Source organism: Artemia franciscana, chromosome 18, assembly GCF_032884065.1.
Source record: "Artemia franciscana chromosome 18, ASM3288406v1, whole genome shotgun sequence".
Taxonomy (NCBI): domain Eukaryota; kingdom Metazoa; phylum Arthropoda; class Branchiopoda; order Anostraca; family Artemiidae; genus Artemia; species Artemia franciscana.
The window spans coordinates 32,837,306-32,860,345 of NC_088880.1; the positions used below are offsets into that span (position 1 = coordinate 32,837,306).

Consider the following 23,040-nt stretch of genomic DNA (forward strand, 5'->3'; position numbering starts at 1 on the left):
GAATAAATATGATCCTATGCATATTAAACTTATCATTTTTCAATAAAGGGCAAAGTTCTGGCCTTGAGAAGGCATATGGGTTGTGAGCCCTAATCATATTAATTTCTCTCATTTTGAGTTTGACTCGGTTATTTATTGTAACTGCTATTTGTTTTGAATTTTATTCATTTATGTTGATTTGTGGTAGTTTTACGCTTTGAAGCCTATTTGAGTTTATTTCAGATAAATTTTGGCTTTGTGGAGCTCTTTACTTTTCTTTGAAAACCTATTTTGTAAAAAAGTTTTTTAAATTAATCGTAAAAAAAACAAAACGTCCCTCTTTTCAGAAACTTAGCCTGATAAAGTAGAGATAAGAGAGAGAAAAAAAGGAGAAAAAGAAGTGAAAAGCTTGACAGAGTAATGTGGAACGAGTTGTCGTATCAAATGAAAAAACAAGACTTAATCTCCCACAAACTGAGGTTGGAAGAATTTTGGAGTTCTACTAAGAGCATGAGAGTCCGGTCAAACCAGGGACTGGAAGATATAGCTACTCAAATGTGGAAACGGGCACACACTTACATCCTGCTAGTTATAGTAATCACATTTACAGCAAACATTTATCTAAATTGGCCATGTTAACGTAATGTATTAGTAGTTATATGCTTTTCGAGGAAGGAGATGAATCACATCTTGGAAATAAAGGGAGGAAGAATTTGGGAAATTCACTATTTTATTCACTCTCTTAGAAAATACACCAGACGTACGAAAAATTTTAGAATACATAAGTACACATTGACTATAAGAAATGAATACAAAAAAATAAAACAAAAAAGGCTATTTAAATAAAAGAACTCATTAAAAAATGAAAATATTCTAAATTTTCCACGAGATGGGGCTAGAAATGCTTCACCAATGTACAAGATCAAAACTTCCGTAGACTTTCACTTCCTAGAAGAAAATAAGTAAAAAGCAGAAAATAAAAAGCAGAAATTAAAAAACAGAAAATTAAAAAGCAGAAAATAATTAAAAATATTATCCAAAACAGCTTTTAGAACCAAAATGACAATTTCAAACTTTATCGTACGCTAGCCAATGGTCTGTATAGCGCATTTACTGATCTCCTAATTTTCTGCCTTGGGCCAGGAGTGCCATGGGGGTTGCAATAAAGCCATCTGATGGTTCCCGTGTTTTCCCCGAGATTTCTCCTGGTACTCATTTAGAGTATTTCGGGCTGAGTCGACTCTGCCTGAGCTTACAGAGTCACCCCATTGACTCCACTCTAAACCAAATAACCAGTGACATCAAGACTGGGATCCTGTCTTCAAGATTTCAAGTCATATGGTATCTCGTACTTAAAATGACCATTAAGTATTATTAATGAATTAATTATCAATGTATGAATTGATCAGGCCCAAAACGAACAACAGCTCAAAATGATAATCTAATCTAACACTGACGGTGGTAAAAATGAACAACTGAATCCTAAAAGCAAACAGAAGTTAAAAGAAACAGTTAGTTCAAACTTATAACAAAAAGTACCACAAACATATGAAAGGCTGGGTCAAAACGTCTTTTGCGATTCACTGAAAACATAACATATATTAAAAATTATCTTTTTATATTTATGCATTGAAAAATCACAAGTTACCCCAAATTCCCCGAATTAAAGTGATACAATACCCTAAGGGTACACTCAATCTTGTTAGCTTTTTCAGGTTATATTGCAAAGATATTTAGGACTGATTCGACAGTCTTGCGATAAGTTATAGAGCTGGATAAAAAATCTGAATAAATGACAAAAAAACAAAAGCCCACAGTTACGTTCTTAGAATGCTTAGAAAACCCATTTAATCTCCGTTTTCTGTCCTGAAAAACATATGCCTAGTTTTAATGAGACTCGCGTAATTGGAAAGTGTGAATTTGACAGTTTTGCGATAGGTTATAGAGCTGGATAAGAAATCTGAATAACTGACAAAAAAAAGCCCACAGTTACGTTTGTAGAATACTTAGAAAGCACAAGTCTCCGTTTTTTTTCCTAAAAATATATACCTAGTTCTAATGAGATTCACGTAATTGGAAAGCATGAATTTTGTTCTCGATTAAACACAGTAGAATTTACTTTTTAAGTTCAAAAAAGGGCAGTCTTAGCATATCTGCCAGGAAAACACCAAAAATAAGCTCAAAGGAATTATCTTTTGACTCATTTGGATGCCTAAGGAGTTCCTTTGGTATTATCCACTTTGATTGACAAGCATGCCCATAGGACAGACGTGAAATTTCACTGTAGTTTCAGCCAAACCGCAAAATCTTGACACCCCTCCGGTTTTGGTGGATTTATATTAAGGCTACCTATAGTTAAATTATTTAAAAAGACTTTAATAATAGATGCCGTACTTGCTAACCCCACACTTCAGCAGTTTCATCTGATTGTGCCAAACAATGCCCGGATCGATTTCAGAATTGTGAGTGGACAGATCAAATATTTGTCATAAAAAGTTAGTATTATAAGGGGGGTTTTGTGTCCATTTTGTTTTTTCTTGCTAAATAGCTGGAATGTCATATGTCTGTGGCTCCATGCCCTTTAATTTCTTGGTAATAGTTTTCTAGGATAAAATGGGCTAGGTTAGTATTTGATCAGGCTATTTTAAAGATATTTTCTCACTTTAATGGCTCTTATCCTTATTTAAGATGGTTAAATATCGTCAAATTCTAGGTTATAGGCTCTTTGCTGTTGGTTAAAGTAATTAGCCAAGCATAAGCTAGGTAGGCTAGCCCAGAAGGTGCAGATACAGAATTGATGTTTAAAGGGCACTGATAAAATATTTGCCCCTCTGACCCCGTAATTAGTGCAAATTTCAAACCTTTTCTTGTACTTAGTCAAGTTTTAGACCCAGGGAAACTTGCTCCTATAACTAGGCTATCTCCCAGATTTACCCCTGCAGCCTAGGTCAAATGAATTCAGAAGCTAAATTAGGATAAGATACCCATCAATCAGCCAGCTAATCCACTCTTTAACAGCTAAATTTTTGAAAAATCTATCATACTACATGGAAAGTGGATTGTTTCATCATTAGATATTTCAAAATCTTAACATGTAGCCTATGTGATTAGCCTGAATATTTTAACCATAGCCTACACAACACTCACAATTTCAAATTTACTGATAGACAACAGTAGAGCCTAATCCTGGCTACACGTTTAAGGCTTGAACTAAATCTTCAAAAATGTTGTGTAATCTTTGACATAGGATTTTTAAAGTTAGAACAGCATATCCTTATCTTAGACACAGTTGACCTTGGATAGATTTAATGTAAAACAAGGAATATGAAATGGAGTAATTGTCTGTAAATAGGCTAGGGTGTAGAGGTAACTTGTATAAACTCAAATGTTTAGAGCAGCTAGGGTACAGTTGCATTTATTATATTTAAAAACATATTGAGTAAAGAATCAATGATATAGGCCTATTTTAGTTTTTCCAAGCTGGTTTCTGCCCAATAATATACCTTTGCCCTAGGGGTAAAGACAGAAGTAGGACAGGGCTATAAGACAAGTGAGTTAGAAAAAAAGAAAATTTCATCCATATCTCATTAATGTTCAATCCCAATAAATAAACAATGATTTCACCAATCTCAGCCCTGGTCCCCTAACAGGGCATATGGCAGGATTTAGCCCTAGGCTAAGTAGGTTACAAAAGTTAGAAGATTATGTTTTTTTTTAATATAACCCAGAGCTATTTTCATTCATATAAAGAGAGAGTTGGTACACAATTTCAACTATACTGACATATTCAGAAAAAGTAATTAATAGATAATAAAATGGTATTTTATCATCTTTTTCTCTCTGATTTCTCTCTTTCAACACAAATTTATAGCCAAGCAAAGGTCATTTGGTGCTACTATCTCTGCTCTTTCTTTCTTAATTTTTAGAATCTTTCTCAGCCTTTAAAGTGTCCACATTTCAGAGCCATACTTGTCCATTACCATTGCTATAGCTTCCAATATTCTAACCTTGTAACGTTTCCTCTCTTTTCTATTTCAATAGTTTATTGGAGACCCAAACACCTATAAACAAAAGTAACAATAAGCATAAACAAGCAAAGCACTATAGCAAGCAAAGCTGGGTGCAAACATAATTAAAATAAGCAAAACATTTCATCTTCTTTCTTTTCATCATTTATTTTTGTTTCAACTTCAAATGCTTGCCATACTGATTTGGACAATCAATGCTGACGTTCAGCAGGATGACTAGCTTCACAATGCAACCCAAGGTGGTGGTCCGGGTCTGTGATATGCTGGCAAGGGGCTATGTGCTGCCGCCCATTGCGGTGGTGTCCTGTTCTACTTGCTGATTTGTTATAGTTACAGGACTACTGCCTGGTTGGCTGTAAGACTGGAATTGCCAGTCAGAGTTGGCAAGGGGTTTGGGAGTACAACTCTTGTGTTTGGGGTGGGTCAAGTAGGAGCTTGAACTTGCAGAGGTGCGCTACTCCTGTCACCTTCTGCAACAAACTTGGTTGAGGTTTGTTTATCTGGCATAGACGCTTGAAGTGATTGCCCCATGGGTGGTATGGTGTCAGCAGTGCCTATGTGTTGCCCATTGTAAGTTGTGGGTGAGGCAAATTCATACCAAGGTCTTGTATCCCTCCTGTTTCATCTGAAGGTGCTTTCAAGGGAGAGGTTGTAGGATCAAGGGGCTCTATTGTATTTTATCTTGATGGTTGCTATTTCCAATTTGGAGTCCTCAGAAAGTTTTACCCATACTTTCTGGTTTGGGTTGAGCTCAGTTGCTGTCCTTGATCCTCAATTGTATGCAGTTTTCTGCTTCAGCCGAGCTTTCCTTCTGGATTCCATAAATGTTGAGCTATCTACCAGTTTGGGGTGTAGGGCTTGTGGTAGAACTGGTAATACTGAGTGCAGCTGTCTGCTCATCAAAAGTTGAGCTGGTGAGTATGCTCCATCAACTGGGGTGTTCCAGAATTCTAGCAACATCATGTATGGGTCTGTCCTGCTATCCAATGCCTTTGCCATGATGCGCTTGGCCGTTTGGACAGCCTTCTTGCTGAGGCCATTTGCCTGAGGGTATTGTGGACTTGATGTTACATTTTCAATGTTCCAGCTTGATATAAATGTTTTGAATTCTTGTGATGGAAACTGCAGTCCATTATCAGTTGTCATCTTTTCCGGGACACCATGATGTGCAAAATGCACCTTGAGTTTGCTGATTACCTGGAATGAGGTGGTTGAAGTCAACTTATCCATCTCAAACCATTGGCTTTAGTAGTCTGTGGTGATAAGGTATTCTTGACCTCTAAATGTGAACAGATCTGCTCCAACATGCTGGAAAGGGTATGAAGGTATTTCCATGTTAATTAGGTGATCTTTTTGTTGCCTGTTTTGGAACTTGCAGCAAGTATCACAGGTGTTGATCATTTTCTCAATATCTCCAGTGATATTTGGCCAAAACATGACAGTTCTGGCTCTCTCCTTTGTTTTTACAATTCCCAAGTGTGACAGGTGGAGTTGCCTCAACATTTCTGGCCTCAATGCTTTGGGAATGACAACCCTCTCCCCTTTGAGAATGAGCCCATTGTTCACAACCAACTCATCTCTGTAGTTCCAATAAGGGGTAGTTGAAACGGGAGCATCTTTTTGGTTTTCAGGCCACCCATTTTCTATGACTTGCATCAATATGCTCAGTTCCTCATCTTGGAGTGACTCCTGTTGTATATGCTCCATCCTCTTTTCTGTGATTAGTATCTGTTTGAAGAAGGTGTGTATGGCTAGTTCTCTCTTGCTCTCAGCTTCCTTATCCACGTCGGGGAGGTGCAAGCAGGAGAGTGTATCTGCCACAGGTATTTCTTTTCCTGGTCTGTAGTGGAATGTCAGGTCATAAGGCTGGATGACAACATGGTGCGGTTTATTGCCTTGCTAAGGATAGCTTCCAGGGGTTTGTGGTCTGTTGTAACATAGACTTTTTGACCAAACAAGTGCTGATGAAAGTGCTTGCAGGCAAACGTTATGGACAACAACTCTTTCTCCATCTGAGAGTATTGTCTCTCAGTCTCACTGAGTGACCTTGAGGCAAACGCTACTGTGGCTCCATTTGTTACAAGCTGGGCGCCAACTCCATGCTGGGAGGCATCAGTTACTACTTCAGTTAGTTTGGCATGCTGACTGAAGTAGGCCAGGTTCTTACAAATTGAGTCCTGGATTGTTTTGCGGGCAGCTTCATGTATACCATCCCATTTCCAAACCTTAGCTTTCATCAAGTCACAAAGTGCCTGGTTTGATGTGGACAAGTTAGGTATGTATTGGGATAGGAAGTTGTACATTCCCAATAATGTATGTAGCTCCTCTTTGCTTTTAGGGGCTGGCATGTCTTGTATAGCTCTCGTTTTATTGGGATCTGGCTTTACTCCTTCTTCTGTCAAGATATGTCCAAAGTAGGGTATGCTTGTAGCATCAAATATGCACTTATCTCTGTTAAATTTCACACCTTTTTCTTTGGCTCTTAGAAAGACCTCTGCTAACTTCCTGTCATGCTCCTTGTCTGTGGCACCCATGCCAGCAATGTCATCAATAATTAGCCCTATGTCGATTCCTTCAAATGCTTCTTCCATTTTCTTTTGATGCTCATCTTGGGCTGAAACAAGACCAAAGGGATATCACTTCCAGCAATATTGGCCAAATACAGTTTTGAATGTGGTCAACTCAGACGACTCGTCATCTAAGACCATTGACCAATAACCACTCCTTGCATCCACATTGAAAAATTTCTGGGCCCCTTCACATTTTGCTGCTATGTCTTTGAAAAGTGGAACTGGATGATGGGGTCTCTTGATCCAGTGATTTAGATCTACTGGATCCAGACATATTCTTAGGGAACCATCACCCTTTTTGACCAATACAATAGAATTTACCCACTCTGTGGGCTTAGTGGTTTTTTCTATTACCCCTAGTGCTTCTAGGCGTTCCAGTTCCTGTTTAAGTTTTGGCTGCAGTGCAAACGGCACACGTTTTGGTGGCTGGACAGTTGGTACTGCCCCTTCCTTAAGGTGTATGTGGCAGGTACCTGGGAGCTATCCAATACCATCAAACACATCTGAGAATTCTTCCAGCAATCTATCAACTTCAATATGCCTTTGTTGTGGAGCTGCTGGTATTTCTGGAGATATACTCATAAGGAACTTTATGAGGTTCAGTTTCTCACTTGTTTGTCTGCTTAGGATAGGTCCTTTATCTGTTTCTACAACATAGAAAACATGATTCTAAGGACGCTGCTTTTTATACTGTAGCATTAGATTAATAGTTCCAACAACCTTCAACTGTCCTCCACTATAGCTTGTCAGAATGTCCTTAGTCTTAGTCAGTCGCGGAGAGGCCCCCTTGAGATTGAGAAAATCTGCAGTAGGCAACACATTCACCTCTGCTCCCGTATTGATCTTGAACTTAATGTCAGTGTTGTCCTGGGTAAGCCTTATTGCTATGAAGGGTTTCTCTGGAGCTTCTGCAGACAAACAGTCAATAGCTTCAATGCAGAATTCTTCTCCTTAATCATCTTCTGCAGTCTCTACTTCATGTAAGTTCTTGCTCCTACATACTTTTGCAAAATGGTTAGGCTTATGACATTTTGTGCATGTCTTTCCCTTTGCTGAGCACCTGTGCTCACGTGAATATAAACCACCACACAAATAGCACAGTGGTGTTTTACTTTTTACTCTCCTCACTGCTTCTATTTCTTGTTTCATGCATGGTGGCTTCCCTGCTAAGTTCATTTGTGCCTGGGTCTCCTGAACTGTTTTGATAGCTCTACTGATCTGGATGGCTCATGCTAATGTCAATGTCCCACCTTCACTCAAGAGCTTTTCTCTTATCCAGTCATTCTTTACTCCAAACACTAGTCTGTCATGAATCATGTCATCTGCAGTGTCACCAAACTCGCAGTCAAGTGCTAGTAACTTTAGTTCTGTGGTGTATCCCTCCACGGTTTCCCATTCATTTTGATTCCTTTTGTGGAATATAAATCTTCCAAAAATCGGATTCGCACTTGGTTGAACGTGCTCATTGAACTTGTCCATATACACTCGGATTTTATTGTTTTCTTCAGCTGTCAGATTCCAAGTGTTAAAGATATTGCGACCTTTCTCGCCGACCCAAATGAGCAGGTACGAACATTTGACAGCTTCCGTCTTTCTACTCAGTGGTCCAGAGAACATTCACAATGCTGCTTGAACCTCTTCCATGCTGCCTTCAGGTTTGGTGAAGACCAGTCTATTGTTGGGTGTGGTGTGCTGTCCATGATCCCACTTCTGACACCATGTAACGTTTCCTCTCTTTTCTATTTCAATAGTTTATTGGAGACCCAAACACCTATAAACAAAAGTAACAATAAGCATAAACAAGCAAAGCACTATAGCAAGCAAAGCTGGGTGCAAACATAGTTAAAATAAGCAAAACATTTCAAACCTCACCTTTCAAGCTTATCTTCCTATTCTTCCAAACTTTTCCAGCTACAAATGGATGCTTGCTGCATCCACTATCTAATAATGCTACCTATGCAAGTTGAGCTGCACACTTGATCACTTTTCTTTTTCCCTAACACCAACTGGTAACTCTTATTTACTCCTAGTCTAAGTGATTTAGTTTTCTTAACATTAATTTTCAGATTGATTCTTACACTACTATGGCTTACTCTGTTTTTGTTTAAAATAAATAAATATCACAAAACCTCCAGAAAATCATCTATTTTGGTGACATATACCACTTAATTCTCTTTGCAAATATTTTAATCACTGCTGTTGGAGTAATTTTAGGTCTATAGTAAGACATTACAGAGGATCTTACTTTTTGAGGAATTAAATTCAACTCAGCCCAGAAATGTGTTTTCGAGTGCTATATCCAGCCCTCTGGTCTGATTTTTCTTAAACTTTCTTTATTTGTGTACTAGATGAATAAAACTTTAGGAATTGGATTTAAAGCCCTAAAAGGCATATCTAGTTTCATTGCTCCTTCCATGCTTGCAAGGCTAAATGGGTATAAATCCTAGTCATGAACAAAGTTTTAAGCTTGCCTTCTTGTCAAATTTGCATTAAACACTAGTAAGTGTCTTGGTAAGACCTGCAAGGTATATTAAAGAAAATACATTATTGGGACAATTATCTGAACAATGCATTATAAATTGGTCAGTGCAATTTCTTACCAATAGGAAGCTTGTGGTAACAGTATTTGGAGATGGTGGATCAATTTTCTTCTCATTGCTTTAAAATTACCTCAAATCACACTTACTAACAATATAGACAAATCCAGTGCATGCCAGCCAGTGATGACACGGCTCAGGATATCTGCTGCATTCCATTATGTAAGCCATGGTTTAGTCACCCAGTCCTTGTCAAAATTTTATTTGAATCTGTTAATGGCTGTTGTCTTGCTTGGACAACTGCTTTTTTCTTGCTTGTGTCTGGGCAGTCTTAAACATGTCTTTGTTGTCAGACTGGAGTTGCTTGTAGATCATTATCATGTCCTTTTAGAATTGGCAGTTTAAGGCTCTGCAGTCAACATTCCTACTGTTTATCTTTGAGGCCCTTTATGCATTTTGTTGCCTGTCTTTGGACTGTTTTAAGAGCCAGCTTGTCTGTTTTATTAATTGGCATGTCAATGCACATTCTAAACTCTAATCTTGGTCTCACCAAGCTCTTGTAAAGTTTATTAACTACTGCTGGGAATTTACTGGTGAATTGTACACTTGGTGACACCAAGAGTTTATAAGCCCCTGGTACTGCAGCTTGGGTGTTTTATTTATTTATTCAACAGTAAATGCAATACTCTTATTCCCCTTCAGAAGGCTCCATGGCTGTGTGGCAGTTGGATTTATTGTCTTCATCTACAACAACCCCCAAATCTCTTTATGAGGTACTCTTAAAAATTGACTATGTCACACCATCATTTGTTGACATTGAGTATTGCTATTGCAGGGTATTTCTTCCAAAATGGGGAACCTTGCACTTTTTAACATTAAACTCGAGCCTCCATATATTGGTCCACTTTCAAAATCTGTCTAGATCTGACTGAACTGTGCTATATGTACTGACTGTACTGAGGGCACACCCTACTATGCAGTGTCAGGATTAATAAGTTTCCAGTCACAAGCATACAGGATAAGTTTATTAGTAACATTCCTTGAAGTGTAGGTAATGTCAACATTGAAGAGTGTAGGCCCAAAACAGTTCTTTGAGGCACCCCACTGAAGACCTTTGCTATTTCAGAGTAGTAAGCTGTACTGTCTTTACCAAAAACTCTGACCTGGTGCTTTCTTCCCTTCAAGAAAGACAAAACTTTGTCCACCACACCCTCTTCAATTCTAATTGTCTCCAGTTTCAACTGGAGCCTTTGATAACAGACTTTATCACAGGCTTTAGTAAAGTCAAGCAGAACCATATCCATTGAGAGACCTTAGTCAAGGAGCTTAGCTATGTAATTGTATGAGCTGATCAGATTTGTTTCAACTGATCTACCTGATACAAATAGATGTTGTTTTAATAGAAGGTTATTTGTGGCCAGATGTTTGAGAATCACATCATTTACAAAACCTTCTAGGAATTTCCCAACAATAGAGGCAATTCTGATTGGCTGATAGTTGGTAGCTTTGCTCCTGTCTCTTCCTTTTTGTATTGGTAAGATACAGGTAACTTTTAAGTCCAATAGCATGACTTAGGCATCCATAGACTTTTGAAAGAGCCTCTAGAGTGGCAGTATTAATTAGACATGAGCTTTCTTTAAGAGTTGTGGATGAATGCCATCTGGCCCAACAGACATAGAAAGCAGGGTATCCCCAGCACAGTTTAGGTCCAACACTGTTCAACATCTGTGTCAAATGATGCATCTTTGACCATAAAGAATAACATTTACCTATATGCAGATGATTCCAAACTAATTGGTCCAGCTCATGACCCTAAAGTACCAAAGACAACCAAGCAGATCTCAATCCATTCTCAATGTGGGCTAAAAACCTTGGGTCTAGAATTTAATATTCAGAAATACAAGGCCACACTTTCCATTGACTTTTGAACTAAAATCAACTTGGTGGAAGGGATGAAAGACATGAGAGCCATGTTTAATTGGAGCAAAGCCAAGACTGATAGTCTCAGTGAGAGGCAGAGCTGACATAACCCTTTTTCAAAATTGTAACAAAATGCTGTCATTTCACTTGTTGATAGATAGTCTATCATCCATCCTAGGGCAGAACTAAGGTAGATAGGCATGGAGCATCTACTAAGGTAGATATTTTTGGGAATCATGTGATACTTCTGGAAACAAGTCACTGCACAGAAGATCTGGCAGTTTTGGTTGATGACAAACTCCAATTCAACAAACTCCATCACCCCAGCAGTGGTTACTAATCTTCTAAAGGGGGTTCTTTGGTCAAAATTAGAATTTGGGATGTTTATTGCTACTTTTCAGAATTTGCTGTATTCCACTCTACTTAAATGCTTGAAATACTGTGTCTCACAATGTAAGACAGGGGATATATCAACAGGGGATATATCAACAACATACAAATTGATTTGCAACCATGGTATCATCTCTACTCCAGATACACATTCTTCCAAGAATGGAAGGTCACTTGAAGCTCTATCAGAAATGTGCTAATACAAGGCTGCAAAAAAACTCTTCATCCAACTGCATGGTTGGCATACAGAACTCTCTTAGCCAGAATATGGTCATATCTCCTAATGTTGAAAGCCTCATGTCAGCTGTTGACAGAAATTGATGCAGTAAGCCATGGCTCTCAGTTTGGGATGCAACCAACAAGCTAAGTCACCATCATCACTAACTGACATCTAAAGGATTCATCCTTATTGCCCTTGCATGTGATTTAAAATTATTAGTTGCTTGTCCTTGTTATGGATTATGCTATAAGAATTATAGAATGTAGTGAACATAACATTAATATTTAACCATGCTTGTTGAGCTTTTTAGGACTTCATGATCCAGAATGCTTCAGCTATATTAAACCACAGTTTGTATGCCATGTCCATGAACCAATGTTTCATTATTACATTTTAGTAGCCCTGGAATGTTATTAGTATCATTTAGGAGTTCCTGAGCTGCAAGACGCACTGTTTTTTTTCTTCAAAGTTCAAGTATTTAGCAAAAATTTTGCTGTTGCATGCTCAAGATATATCTTTAGTTTCATCTTTTCATCAGCTTATCATTCTCATCATCTTCAGTTTCTTTGCAGTCTTCTTGGCAATTCATATACTGCTTTCAAACCCTTGTTTTACTGATTACAGACTCATCAAAAGCAATAAGTCACATTTCAACATCTTTGTTGTGCTTTATTCTATTCTTTTAACAAAATTTAATGGGATTCCTCCAATGAAACTTTATTTCATTCTTTTAACAAAATTTAATGGGATTGCTCCAATGAATTTTTAAAGAAATAATTAATTTTAAATTGTACAAAACCACATGCAACCTTTTCAACAGCTGACAACTGACTAAACATCCAATATGGCAAACAATGTGCAGTTCTTTTCAAAAATAGTTAACAGCATAGCTACAAGGTGGCATCAAAAATTGGGTCACTGCAACTCTCAAATTTACGAAGTTCCTCCTTTTTTAAGGCATGAGCCCACCTTATACAGTCCAAGTGATGCAGATTCTAAGCCCAGCTATCATCACTTAATCTTAGAGCTTTATATGTGGGGAAGAAGATGATGTTAAAGCTTCTCTGCGATTATTGGACCTTATCTGGTCCATTCAATGCCTTCAACCTTCAACACCTTCTCTGTCCATTATTTGGGTTGTAGATCCACTCTTGAAAGTTTCATTCACTTAGCTGAACAATTTTCCAAGTAGCAAAATGTCTCTAAACAGAAATTATGATTAGTTTTTGCTGATTACTTGACATACTGGACTTCTAGTCAATAACAGTACCAAATAACATGGAAGCTATACTGACAGGCTACTTGGTTTTACCTTATCCAAGTATTGCACTATCCATTTTGATGCTCAAAATCCCAAATGCCAATATTTTTTATAGCTCCCTTGCTAGTTAAGCAATGGTCATCTTAAAATAGAAGATGAAAGGGGTCTTGAAATGATTCTTGCTGGTAAGCTCCATTTTTGCTGGTTAGTATGCTTCTGCTGTCCAATGTACAAACAGTGTCTAAACACAAGCAGCTTATTATGTTCTAAAATTCACTTGCACACTATCCTATGGGATTTCTAAGACAAACTCTTCTCTTTTGTGTTCAGATTACCTGACACTATTTATTACAGACTGATCAATCTTATGATGAATATCAGACTGGTATCCTATGGGGCTTCTACGACAAGCTCTTCTCTTTTGTGTTCAGATTACCTGACATGATTTATTACAGACTGAAAAATCTTATGATTTATCTGATATCAGACTGATATCCTATGGGACTTCTAAGACAAACTCTTCTCTTTTGTGTTCAGATTACCTGATATGATTTATTACAGACTGAAAAATCTTATGATTTATCTGATATCAGAATGATATCCTATGGGACTTCTATTCAAACTTCTCTTTTGTGTTCAGATTACCTGACACTATTTATTACAGAACTGATCAATCTTATGATGAATATCAGACTGGTATCCTATGGGGCTTCTATGAAAAACTCTTCTCTTTTGTGTTCAGATTACCTGATATGATTTATTACAGACTGAAAAATCTTATGATTTATCTTATATCAGACTGACATCTTATGGGACTTCTAAGACAAACTCTTCTCTTTTGTGTTCAGATTACCTGACACTATTTATTACAGACTGATCAATCTTATGATGAATATCAGACTGATATCCTATGGGGCTTCTAAGACAAGCTCTTCTCTTTTGTGTTCAGATTACCTGACACTATTTATTACAGACTGATCAATCTTATGATGAATATCAGACTGATATCCTATGGGGCTTTTACGACAAGCTCTTCTCTTTTGTGTTCATATTACCTGATATGATTTATTACAGACTGAAAAATCTTATGATTTATCTGATATCAGACTGATATCCTATGGGACTTCTAAGACAGACTCTTCTCTTTTGTGTTCAGATTACCTGACACTATTTATTACAGACTGATCAATCTTATGATGAATATCAGACTGGTATCCTATGGGGCTTCTACAACAAGCTCTTCTCTTTTGTGTTCAGATTACCTGATATGATTTATTACAGACTGAAAAATCTTATGATTTATCTGATATCAGACTGATATCCTATGGGACTTCTAAGACAAACTCTCCTCTTTTGTGTTCAGATTAGCTGACACTATTTATTACAGACTGATCAATCTTATGATGAATATCTGACTGATATCCTATGGGGATTCTAAGACAAGCTCTCCTCTTTTGTGTTCAGATTACCTGATACGATTTATTACAGACTGAAAAATCTTATGATTTATCTGATATCCTATGGGACTTCTAAGACAAGCTCTTTTCTTTTGTGTTCAGGTTACCTGACACTATTTATTACAGACTGATCAATCTTACCTTTTTTTGAAAGGTTGTCCATAATTACTTTACAGATCAAGAAGGATCTTAATTCGCTCTGCAGTGCGAGAGTTGAGTTTATTAAGGTAATTTCTTAACAAGATGGCACGTTTGTAGATTGACTCAATTATATAGCTAAACTAGCTGTTGGGGTGGTGCTTTGCGCCACCCCAACACCTACTTGGTGGGGCGCTTCGCGCCCCCCCCCCCAAGCCCCCCCGCGCGCGTAAGTTGTTACGCGCCATATTAGTTACGCGCCATTGTAGTTGTGTCCCTGTGTCCCACCTCTGAATAGAGATATATATATATATATATATATATATATATATATATATATATATATATATATATATATATATATATATATATATATATATATATATATATATATATATATAACTACGTAACTACTACTACATAACTACTAACTATGTAGTTAAAAACTATGTTTTTAACTACGTAAAACATGCGAATATACAACATTCTTTGCTGTCCCATTGTCTGTGCATATAAATAGATTGTAAGGTTTACTGACTCTTGGACATGCAACATATAATTGTCCATGGGAAAAACAATCCGTATTCAGATCTATACCTCATTATTCTAATGATGCTTCCCTGTTTCCCGGTCGTCATTTATGTCCCGGTGTCCCAGTTTGTAATTTCTCTTTGAGTGTCCCGGTCGTCATTTATATTCCCTGTGTCCCGGTTGTCATTTGTGTCCCGGTGTCCCGGTCGTCATTTATATATTCCTCCTGTGCCCCCGGCGTCCCCGTTGTAGTTGTGTCCCTGTGTCCTGGTCGTCATTTATATTCCCTGTGTCCTGGTTGTGATTTGTGTCCGGGTGTCCCAGTCTGTAATTTCTCTTTGAGGTTCCCGGTCGTCATTTATATTCCCTGTGTCCCGGTCGTCATTTGTGTCCTGGTGTCCCGGTATGTAATTTCATCAGTTGACAAACATGACGTCAGTCGACAAACAACTTCATGACGCATACAGCTCAATCCTTATAATGACGTCAGTCGACACACAAACATGACGTCACTCAACACACACACACAGACAACTTATTTTTATATATATAGATATACACCAGAAACATTTCTTCTTATCAAGTAGTCGATGATTTGAATCAACTACCTGAACGTTGTCATTGAGTCACAATGTATGACAACAGTGGCAGCATCCCCTCCTCCAAGTACAAGGTGTCAGTGGCATTCCAAAGGGAGCTATTCTTGGGCCAACTTTGTCTAGTATCTTCAATGGCTCTTCGAAGTTCCTAAACTTGCTACCACCATACAAAATATGCTGATGACTGCAAGCTCAAGGGATTTGCTGGTCTAAGAAATACTGCAAATAGAAAGCTGCACAGGTCTTCCCTGCTTAGATTTTAAGGGCTTTGTAAAGCCCCCTCTCTCCCAAGTACACGGTGTCAGTGGCATTCCAAAGGGAGTTATTCTTGGGCCAACTTTGTCTAGTATCTTCAATGGCTCTTCGAAGTTCCTAAACTTGCTACCACCATACAAAATATGCTGATGACTGCAAGCTCAAGGGATTTGCTGGTCTAAGAAATACTGCAAATAGAAAGCTGTACAGGTCTTCCCTGCTTAGATTTTAAGGGTTTTGTAAAGCCCCCTCTCTCCCAAGTACAAGGTGTCAGTGGCATTCCAAAGGGACCCATTCTTTGTCCTTCTTTGTTTAGCATCTTCAATGGCTCTTCAACATCCCGAAACAACTTGCTACCACCATACAAAATATGCTGACAAATGCAAGCTCAAGCGATTTATTGGTCTACGAAATAGTGCAATAGAAAGCTGCACACATCTTCCCAACTTAGATTTTAAAGGTATAGTAAAGCTCCCGCTCCCCCAAGTACAAGGTGTCAGTGGTATTCCAAAGGGAGCTATTCTTGGGCCAACTTTGTCTAGTATCTTCAATGGCTCTTCGAAGTTCCTAAACTTGCTACCACCATACAAAATATGCTGATGACTGCAAGCTCAAGGGATTTGCTGGTCTAAGAAATACTGCAAATAGAAGGCTGCACAGGTCTTCCCTGCTTAGATTTTAAGGGTATAGTAAAGCTCCCTCTCCCCCAAGTACAGGGTGTCAGTGGCATTCCAAAGGGACCCATTCTTTGGCCTTCTTTGTTTAGCATCTTCAATGGCTCTTCAACATCCCTAAACAACTTGCTACCACCATACAAAATATGCTGATGACTGCAAGCTCAAGCGATTTATTGGTCTACGAAATAGTGCAATAGAAAGCTGCACACATCTTCCCAACTTAGATTTTAAAGGTATAGTAAAGCTCCCGCTCCCCCAAGTACAAGGTGTCAGTGGTATTGCAAAGGGAGCCATTCTTGGGCCTTCTTTGTTCAGCATCTTCAATGGATCTTCAACATCCTTAAACAACTTGCTACCACCATACAAAATATGCTGACAACTGCAAGCTCAAAGGACTTGCTGATCTAAGAAATACTGCAAATAGAAAGCTGCACAGATCTTCCTAGCTTAGATTGTCAGGGTATAATAAAGCTACTTATACATTTTTCAGATCATCTTTGGGCTTATTAATAACCCTTATATCTTAATATTGGCATGCCCTTTTATTTTGTCCCTCTATAACCTATTCATTTGCTGGGTTTGTATGCTTGTATTGCAAGCCCCCCTCCCCTGTGTACCTATGTACAATGTAGCTGTACAGATCTTCAATGTCCTTTTGTATACACGCCCTCTCCCTATGTACATATTCAGTTCACACAGCATTATTCTTTTTTGCCTCATTTTTAGTAAAAGATTTTTCTTGTGGTAGAATTATTTTCTAAGGCCTTGCTACTGTTGTGTCTAATGCCTCTATGTGGGATAATAGTGTCAATCAAAACGATATGTACCCAACTCTCTCCAACCAGGATAACCCCTGAATATATATGATCACACCTCACCCCCTGTAACCTATAGCTGAGTTAAAATCCCTCCCTCCAGACACACGACTGGGCACCATATTTATTTGAGATTCCCTTGTTAAAATTCAATTTTAAGAGGTATTCTAGTAGTTTGATAGAAACATAATGCAAAAATTTAAGTATGCTAAATAGATTTTGCCTTTGAACATTTCATTTAATGTTTCTGCCTTGAATGTTTATATTCCACATAAGCTGATATGTTTTCATGCGCTTACGCTTGACAACTCTATTGACTTATTATAGGCAAGTTTCAATGTCTGAATCAAGTATGCATGATGAAAACAACTGTGATATGTATAATACTTGGTATGATTCTCTTTTTCTTTTTTGATTGTTGCTTTTGTCCCTTGCTTAGACTACAATTTCGTCATCCCAGGGCCAAATGACATCATCTCATTTTTAAAGCTTCTTTGCTATTTTTCTTTGTATTGAAATGAATGAATCTTGATTTATTTTTATTTGTATACCTTTATTTTTAATTTTTTTTATTTACTTCCCTTTACTTGGATGGACTGCGCCCCTCTCTCTCAAGTTTAAAAACAATGTTTTAATTTTTTGCTTTAAACTTGGTATGTTTTTAAAATTAGTCTATTTCTTTGGTTTACTTTTAATTTTCCCCCATCGTAAGGGATTGATCTTTTTCTTCTTTTTGGGGGGTGAGGGGGGAGGGGGAATCTCACTTAAAAACTATATACCCAGAAGTTATGCCTTCTTGAGGTAATGCCTTTTCAGTCTTGTAGTACTGACGTATGAAGTTAAAATGTTGAGGTAAAACTATACAACTTCTTCCTCCCTGATTCTAGATTGGGGCTTAGGGATGTCAGAATTTCGGCATTTCATTCTTTTCTGTTCCACTGAAAAAGTTACTTGATCCTATTGCAAGAATTGTGTTATGTCTTTAGTGACCATAATATAAACTCTGCTCTATTAAGTCAAGCCGGAATTTGTCAGGCCCCCCTCCTCTGGTCCGCCCCAGCCCATCTGCCCCATAATTGGTTGATCACAGTTTAAACAGTCTATTGTAATTTGCTATACGTTATTGTTATGTTGAATTTATGTTTTTGCTTTACAGCTCTGCATGCTATACATTTGAAGTTATTTTATGTGTTTGCTAGTTACATAATGCTGATCTATGCATGACGTGCTTCAGGGATGCTTCACTCCAGAATTTGTTTTTAAAGGATGGGGCTTACTTCATATTTTTTTTGGTGTGGTGGGGGTGGTGGGTTTGAAACACTTGGTTATGCAACTTACTTTTTTTTCACATATTTTTTAATTTTTACAATGGATATTCAAGCAAGGTTGATTTACTAAAAGAATTATTCCAGAGCTATATTGTATTTATTTTTGTTTGTTTTCTTGTAAGTTTTCGAAAGTTACATCACTTTGTGTTTTTCTATGAATTTACAGTCTGTCCCATTGAAAACACAACTGGAAACTCAACACAAGATTAATGAGAATTAACATTTTTATTCAAAATACAACTTGAATCGTTATTACAAACCTACTCGAACTCCAATCATTCTTTTCGGGAGGGGGGGAGGCAAGTCCCAAAAGATGGATTAAAGTTCGAGTCGCTCTGTAGTAACGATTCAAGCTGATGAATTTCGTGAATACATCTGTTCATGAAGTGTGTATAAAAATTTAGAGCTATATTTGGCTCAGGCCGAAGTTCATATGTTCCAACCAAATTAAGGGGGTCAATTACAAGTTCGCTAAAAAACTAAAGTTTCATTTTAATTTGAGGTGTTAAATAAATGACGATGCGTTATTTACGATAGCAATTGTTCAACTTAGTTTCTTCTACTATTACTTTGCTGTAAACCATCTTGTAGATGCAGAGAAAAAAAAAATGCGTCATTAAAACGTTCCGATGGAGTTGTATGTCTGGATTTATGGGGAAATTTGGGTATTAACTAATTTTGACATATGTGTCGGGCAGATACCAGTTATTGAACCAAGCTGAATCTTGGCATTTGTAAAATCTCATTGTTAATGATTATGATGATTGTAAGTCACTCGCTTAATTAATTTTGGTGCGTAAGTATTTCTAAACCAGAGAAGAGTTATGACACTGGCTAGTTTTGCCTTGGAAATTATTGATACGTTCAGTGGCGGATACATAAATAGTTTGTGGGAGGGGCACAAACGAAACTTTGGCTCCCATGTTAGTATTTTTCGCTCCTCCACCCCCCTGCTTGGTAGAACCCCTGGTCTATGCAAGGGGGGACGTGACCCTAAAACTTCCCCTTGGGTCCACCCATGGTAGCATTAGATCATGCTAGTTATTGAAGCAAGCTGACTCTCATTGTCGGTAATGTTTTAAGTAAGTCAGGATGGAAAACATATTTAGCCATTGTCTCAAGTCGGGAAATCGCTGATATTACTCGTCATTCATTTCGTAAAAGCCAAAGAAATACAGGATATATTTCAGGGGTAAATAAATTATCAGATTTTTATTTGAGAAAACCAAAATAAGAGTCTCTAATTTTTGTATCAGGGTATTTATATATCTCAATACCCTCTCTGTAGTGATGAGCCTTAACTTAGTCCTCCGGAATCGAACTGGCTTGGTAAATAAAATTTGTGGTGCGGATGATCGTAACTGTGTTCTGCGAGAACTGAAATCACAATTTTGAGGTTTTTTCTCCTCTCTTTGAGGGCATTAAATTGAAATGCTGAGCTAGTGTAAAAGAAGTATTGGTTAAAATTTGTGAAAATGGGGTTAAACCTGTGCCGTTGACACCTGTGATACACCCCCTCTCCTAATGGTCAAAGTTGGGTCCCAATGCTCAGACAGTGTGTATTGTGTAAGCACTATTTTCCCGTCCATTTATTTTTATCTTTTTAGGGATTTATCTGATGACTTAGAGTTCCGTGATGGTTCGCAGGAATGTTTCAGTTTATTAGAAAATTCACAAAGAGCCCTAAAGGATAACAACTCAAGTGAAAGACAATTAGATAAATCGAAGTAAGTTAGGTTTTTGTAATTTAAACTAAATTTCAATATTTTTCTAAATTTTTTATTAAAAACATCTTAATTAATGATTAAATAATTTAATAGTTTTAAGCATATTTCATTTTTTTAACATATTTAACTTTTTTAAATCTCATTTTTGCTTAGTTTTTTTTTATTTAAACTTTTTTTTTGTCAAAATTCGTAAAAACTGTCTATTACCTATAAGTTTGTACTTACAAGCTAATTTATGTTTTGGAAATGCATTTTTTTAAAGTCTACACTCTGAAATGGTCTTAATATTCTTAGAATATTTCATCACTGAATGCCAGTTTGAATGGGTAGTCATCGGGAGACAAAGTGATGAATTGTGGAGAAGTTCCTCCCTGAATTTGCGGTCTTTATGTACAGTCTTGGTTGTGTCCAGGATTTTTTTTTAAAGAATCTATTTTTTTTATACACAACGTCGTTATCCACAGTAAAACTCAATAGCGTAATTAATGATATTACTTATTTCATGGGGGAGGGTTCATCTTTTAATTTATAATGCACCAAATATTGATTGTGTGATTAACTATATATCAATGCATGTAGCCAATGATTTACTAGTTTATAATAGCTTACAGACTACATGCGTTTCGGTGAACTCCTTGCCTTCTCCTTTTGCGCCACCAGCTGACGTTATCTAAGGCCTTTGAGGCAGGCAAAACTGGTTATTTAGGTCTGTTTTTCCATTACCATCATTGATCGCCGCCATGATAGTTAGATGCTTGTTGACTGTTTACCACAGTTGAGATAATATTTAGTGGCAGAAATTCCTATAGCGTACTCTCCATTGAAGATTTTTGACACACATCTAAAACCACATAAGCTTCATGACCCCGCTTTCGTGCACGCGCAATGACAAATGCTTCCGATGGAAAACCAAGTAGCAACTAAAACTCTGGCTCTAACGCTTTGGGAAACTTTTCAAATTGCGTGCTATCAAGTGTGGGTTGTGTTTGGAGAAACATTTTGCTACTGTATATTGCCTCTACTGTGCACTTTACCTGCAAAAGCAATGCCTTTACGTTGTTATCTGACATTTACTCAGATAATAATCTGTGGTTTAAACCCAATTGTTCCCTCCCATTTGATGTAGCTTGTATATGGTGCTATTATTATGGCATATATTTCATATTCTAAAAAGTCCCAATGTTCATTTCAAAAGCCTAAAAAAATTCCCTGTTTTCAAGGAGCTGAATTATTAACAATAGACATTACAGTTCACATTTTTAAAAGACATATATATGAAATTGTTTTGTCAAAATGGCACAAAGCGCTGACGATTTCCTTCGTAATTTTTGCTGTGACTGAATTAGAATTCAAGAGTTTTACTATCCATTTCTATCCCTTTTACCATAATCATCTTAAAAAGTTGTTTAGTTTTACATTAAATCTTAATGTTCTAAGGTAATTTTAATTCACCTGTGATCCTACCAAATCAAAAGTAAATTTTTGATCCAATATCTGGTGTAAAGTAAAATTTGTGTTGTATGTTTGGAAATCGCTGGTGATTTTTGAAGAAATGGGGGCGGATGTAATGGACATAATGCGCAGGAAAATACTAAACTAGGAATACACTTTCCTGAAATTATCTTTTGGTGCACTGAAATCACAATTGCATCTAAGTTCTTAACTCAAAATATACGAAGCTTATAAAATATATAAAGCAATATAATGAGTGAGTGATAAAGTCCAAGATTTATAAAAAAATCCTTAATTAACAATCCCAAGCAAACCTTTTTTAAAGCTTGGGAATTTTCCTTTGCAAATTAATTTGCGTGTAGTATTATACATTACCTTCTAAAGTAGTGATGGGAAGGAAAATTGTCATATTAAAGGGCCCCCTGATATGGCTGCAATGCGGATGTTTCTTTTGGTTCCTTCTCATGCCACATTCTTTTTATTTTACCACGGAATATTTCTGTTTTCAACTTCTATGTTTTAAGGTTTTCATTGCAGTGAAAAAGCTTTATCAAACAGTTCGTCGTGGTAACGAACTGTAGTAAGGAGCGACCCGGCTCAATAGTAACCAAAACTCTAAAAAATGGAATTTTGATACCAATACCTACATCAAAAGAATCGCATTTTAATGCTGATTTTAAATATATAAGTTTCATCAAGTTTAGTCTTACTCATCAAAAGTTACGAGCCTGAGAAAATTTGCGTTATTTTAGAAAATAGGGGGAAACGCCCCCTAGAAGTCATAGAATCTTAACGAAAATCACACCATCAGATTCAACGTATCAGAGAACCCTACTGTAGAAGTTTCAAGCTCCTATCTACAAAAATGTGGAATTTTGTATTTTTTGCCAGAAGGCAGATCACGGATGCGTGTTTATTTTTTTTTATTTTTTTTTTTTTTATTTATTTTTTTTTCCAGGGGTGATCGTATCGATCCAGTTGTCCTAGAATGTTGCAAGAGGGCTCATTCTAACAGAAAGTGACCAAAAAAATTGGAGGGCACCTAGGCCCCCTCCCACACTAATTATTTAACCAAAGTCAACGGATCAAAATTCTGAGATAGCCATTTTATTCAACGTAGTCGAAAAACCTTATAACTATGTCTTTGGGGACGACT

The 23,040-nt window shown here is 37.2% G+C and overlaps 1 protein-coding gene across 7 annotated transcripts in view; it reads left to right on the forward strand.

Moving 5' to 3' along the window:
* Positions 1 to 2,387: 2,387 nt before the first annotated feature.
* LOC136038891 (transcriptional regulator ATRX homolog) overlaps positions 2,388 to 23,040 on the forward strand; it is a 103,423-nt gene continuing 82,770 nt past the window's right edge. For 2 of the 7 annotated variants that reach the window (XM_065722360.1, XM_065722367.1), the window contains exons 1-3: positions 2,408 to 2,441; positions 17,705 to 17,767; positions 20,313 to 20,432. In XM_065722360.1, coding sequence (XP_065578432.1) covers positions 2,419 to 2,441; positions 17,705 to 17,767; positions 20,313 to 20,432 — 206 coding nt within the window. In that variant the 5' untranslated portion in view covers positions 2,408 to 2,418. Of the gene's footprint in view, positions 2,475 to 17,704; positions 17,768 to 20,312; positions 20,433 to 23,040 lie in introns of all 7 variants that reach the window. The other 5 variants (XM_065722361.1, XM_065722363.1, XM_065722362.1 and 2 more) reach the window with 5 other exon arrangements.